This window comes from Aphis gossypii, chromosome 2, assembly GCF_020184175.1.
Source record: "Aphis gossypii isolate Hap1 chromosome 2, ASM2018417v2, whole genome shotgun sequence".
Taxonomy (NCBI): domain Eukaryota; kingdom Metazoa; phylum Arthropoda; class Insecta; order Hemiptera; family Aphididae; genus Aphis; species Aphis gossypii.
The window spans coordinates 19277378-19281757 of NC_065531.1; the positions used below are offsets into that span (position 1 = coordinate 19277378).

At 26.0% G+C, this 4380-nt stretch overlaps 1 protein-coding gene across 2 annotated transcripts; it reads right to left on the reverse strand.

Annotated features, from left to right (window-relative positions):
- Positions 1 to 328: 328 nt before the first annotated feature.
- On the reverse strand, positions 329 to 3855 carry LOC114129595 (60S ribosome subunit biogenesis protein NIP7 homolog). Of its 2 annotated transcripts, XM_027994390.2 has the most exons (5): positions 3724 to 3855; positions 3554 to 3600; positions 3147 to 3372; positions 2934 to 3074; positions 329 to 546 (listed from the first exon to the last, which is right to left on the reverse strand). In XM_027994390.2, the coding sequence occupies exons 2-5, from the start codon at positions 3583 to 3585 to the stop codon at positions 427 to 429; spliced, it is 519 nt and encodes a 172-aa protein (XP_027850191.1). In that variant the 5' UTR covers positions 3586 to 3600; positions 3724 to 3855; the 3' UTR covers positions 329 to 426. The 2 variants fall into 2 exon arrangements, with proteins under 2 accessions (XP_027850191.1, XP_027850190.1); XM_027994389.2 differs by lacking the exon at positions 3724 to 3855 and having other exon boundaries at positions 3554 to 3715.
- Between the last annotated feature and the right edge of the window lie 525 nt (positions 3856 to 4380).

Below are 4380 nucleotides of genomic sequence, written 5' to 3' on the forward strand. Positions count from 1 at the left end.
ATAATACTAATACACCATTATGTATTATGTTCATTGGTCTAAACACCAAGAATATGATGTATAATTATTGAATTGTTATTAATTCAAATTTGTTGATTGTTTCCGAATTAAATAGTAAATCAAACATTGAAGTACCTACATAATAAATACAAAAATTACTTTTGTGCTAGAATGTTGTAATACAGCAGTTCCCAAACTTTTTTTTTCACAGTGCCTTTTTAGGATCAAATTCAGCCACAGTGCCCTGCTGTGAATACCAAAAAAGACAGAAAAAAAAAAATACTATACATTTTGGAATTGGAAGATAGGAAAAAATAAAAATAGATAATTATTATAGGTTCAAATACAATTTTTATTTCATTTAGAAGACCGATGAGCTGTTTTTTAAAAATATTTTAAATAATATTAATAAAACAAACAAATGTATTATATTAAATCATCTTCACATCGAATAAATTCACCGATATCGGCTTGATTAAAACAAACTACAGATAGTGGATCTGTGTGCTTACATTCTGTAGTATTTTTTGCTGCAACACCAAAACCCTGAAATAAAATAAATAATAAACAACATGTAAAAGTTATACACTTTTATCTTCATATCAAATAATATGTAAATAAAATTAAAGGAACTTGAGTCATTATTATTATTAACATTAAAATGACTTTGAATTGATATTTTAGCTACATGGTAGCGTTGAAAAATTTTTATTATTTATTATTAGATTATTAATATACAATAATTAAGGTTTTTTTTTGAAATGTTCATAAAAATATTAAAATATGAGGTAAAGCTTTGTTCATTTAAGCTACTTATTTTATGTATATTAAGTTTAAGTGAGCCTTAATCTCTGTGTTGTTTTTGTTCTACTAATGCATGATCAAAGATTTAATAATTTAATTAAAATAACATAATTTAAGAAATTCAACTCATTAGTAAAAAACTAAATTGAATGAGATCTGTGATGACAGTATTGATGGATCTATATTTATGTATACTGATGATACTAGTTTTTTTATTTCACATGAGTCATAGGACGGAAAATATGAGAAGATCTAAAAAGGTTTTAGTTAGATATGTAATAGTTTAAGTGATAGAAAGCTAGCTTTAAATATGTGAAAAAACTGTGATTATGGTATTTTCAATTAATAAATAAGTTTTACTCATAACATTATTTTAATATATAACTTTGGCATAAACAAAATTTGTAAATCACAAACTTGTAAAATTATTAAAGGTTGAAAAAACTAGATACTTAGTGTAATTTTTGATATTAATCTAAAATTGAATTTATATATTAAAAACTTATTAATAAAGTTACATTTCATAACTTTCAAGTAATTCAAATTTCAAAGTTAAAAATATGGTTCCAAAACACGCAATAAGAATAATTTACTATACACTATATTGTTTATATCCATAGACCTTATACTAATAGACTGGCCTTTCGTACACATATAACGATCATAGATAAAGAACGCTTTTCGTGTGTGACTTGTGACTGCACAGTGGCGTAGCCAGGAATCACCCGAGGAGGGGGTTTAATGACTTTTTTTGCTCACTTCTAAAATATATTGTCTAAGAGTGGTTAAATGTACTGAGTTGTACGCTAATTGAATAATACATTTTTTTCATATGTTTAACAGTTAACAAAACTATAAATTTATAAACATTATAATAACAATTTTTTTTTCCAAAGCCAAGGAGGGGGGTTGAACACCCAAAACCCTCCTGGATACACCACTGTGACTGTACAATATTAATATTATATATATATATACAATGACAATAGTGATATGCAGTGGCGTAGTTATGATTTTGTTCTGGGGGGGATATATAATTTATTGGTTAAACATTAAGTGGGGGGCTCAATTTATCCATGCATTAAACATTAAAAAAAGGGTTCTGGAGGGGGGATCTATCACCATATCCCTCCCCATAACTACGGCACTGCCCAATGGTGATATGTATAGTGATGTTATTATACTGTACATTACAGAAGTATGTCTGACTGGTTACTACTACAGCTACTCTATTAGTGTATAAGGCAGGGGTGGCCACTAACTTTAATTTTGAGAGCCGCAAATTTATAAAGTTAATTCGAGGTGAGCCACATTGTAAAGCAATGTTTATAAAATAAAGATACATTTATTTACATTTAATTTTAGTCTAAGTATGGTTCAAGAGCCGTATGAAATTGATTTATAAGCTGCATGCGGCTCGAGAGCCTCATTGTGGCCACCCCTAATATAAGGTCTATGTTTATATCTATCAAACTTCCAATATAGTATATTATTATCCTTTGTGTTGTGATAACATACTAAATGCACTTATAGTTAACTAAAATAATATTGTCAGAATTTGTTTAAATAAATGTACTTTTAAAAGATCTACAAATGATAATTATAAAGAACTTTGTTTTACCAGTAAGGAATTTATACAAAAAAATGTTATGCATTTAGTAAAGAATTTAAATTTAGATAATTATTATTATAAGAACTTAGGTAATATAAGAAAATTTAGAAATTATGTTTTTACTATAATTTCTAATATGCCAATAAATTGTTTTGTCGGTCTTGTAGATTATCTGGGACTAACTTCTATGCATTTAAAAAGAATAAATAATTTTAGGTGATAATATGAATGTTAAATGCATAGTATATACATATTTATTTTTAGAACTGGATAAGAACATTTGTTAATATTAACTATTGTGATTTATTAATATTTTAGTTATCTAGTTATATTAAGAGGTTAAAAGTTTTGCTAGATGAGAGAAGGAATGAATTAATTATAACTCCATTTGTCCAAAATCATAATGAATCTTAAGATATAAATTCAATTTAAATGAAAATTTGAATATAAATACATGTTAACAAATAAATATATGACTTAAAAATTAAAATATTACGTAGATTACAATTATAATTACCAAAGGAACATCACTCATTGAAAATACTATAACTCCTTGATATTGAGTAGTACTTTCTGTAATTCGCCCAAGACCAGACTTTAAAACATTGTGACCATACAGAAATTGTTGTTCGGCGGCAGGTTTTATCCACATTTTATGCTAAAAGTACAATTAAGTATAGTAAAAGCAACTCAAATAGGAAGTGAACAATAATGTATATATATATTTTACTTGAGCATATGGAGCAAGATAATCTAAAGATGTGATGTGTATTCTAAATTTTCCAGACTTGGTAAATTTTCCAAAACACGTGCCTATACTAATTATGTTATCGGGATTCATCATGGATCCCATATTTAATACTTTTTCGGATACATAATAAACTCGGTCTTTCTTTTCACGAAAACAATATTTTCCATCTGTACGATCAATTAGTAATTTTATATTTGAGCCAATACTAAATTAAAAAAAATATTTTTACAAACATTAGAAACTAATTTTTTTGACAAGTTAGTTGACAATAAAAATAAGTGTATGTACCTAAGTTTTAAATTTATATAAATATATCTAAAGATTTAATAAAGGCTATAGAATACAATTAACTTAATCTTTACATTTATGAAAATAAATTAACTTACTATTTGGATAATTTTTCGAAAAATACTTTCATTCGGTCATCTGTCAACTGTTTCATTGTAAATTTGGTTAATTAATAAATATTCTTAAATTAATAAATATTAAAAAATAATAATTACTAATAATTTCAATTATTCTGTGGTATTAGAAAAATAGCGTGCTTACAACTTACATTGTCAGTTGTCACATTAACAATATAGATAGCCGGCTGATCAAAATATTTACATTTTGCATGATAAAATCACTGATATTATTTTTTATCCCAAAGTAAGTGTTGAAACCATAGCAGCTGATAATATTATGGAACTGAAATTTTTTATAAATACGAAGTTAGTAACACGGCTTCATTTTATTGATGTGATATTATCTATGGTGGGAGCTGCACTGAGAGAACGATTCTTTACCTTACTCAAAACCACAAAAATATACACAACTTTACTGTTAGGTATTATTTGAGTAATTATTATGTATAATTTATATAGTATAGAAATTTGTGAATTCTTACTCGTGTGAGTATATTTATAGACTTAAAATTTAAAATAGAAATTTATATCCGGATTCCGGATTTAAAATTGTTATTAAATCTATTGTCTATGGAAATACAACTAAAATTGTACATACTACATAGCTGCTGCAGCGCTGCAGTTCATTGCAAATTATTAAGCCGAAGATCCTGTAAATATAATGTTGGCGTCACTGTCAACGTGATATCGTGTTATAGCCGCATAACCTACTTTATTTTTATTCTTAAAAGTTAAGAAAAATAGATAAATATATATTCATGTGTATATATATATATATAATGTACATTATATATAATATACATACA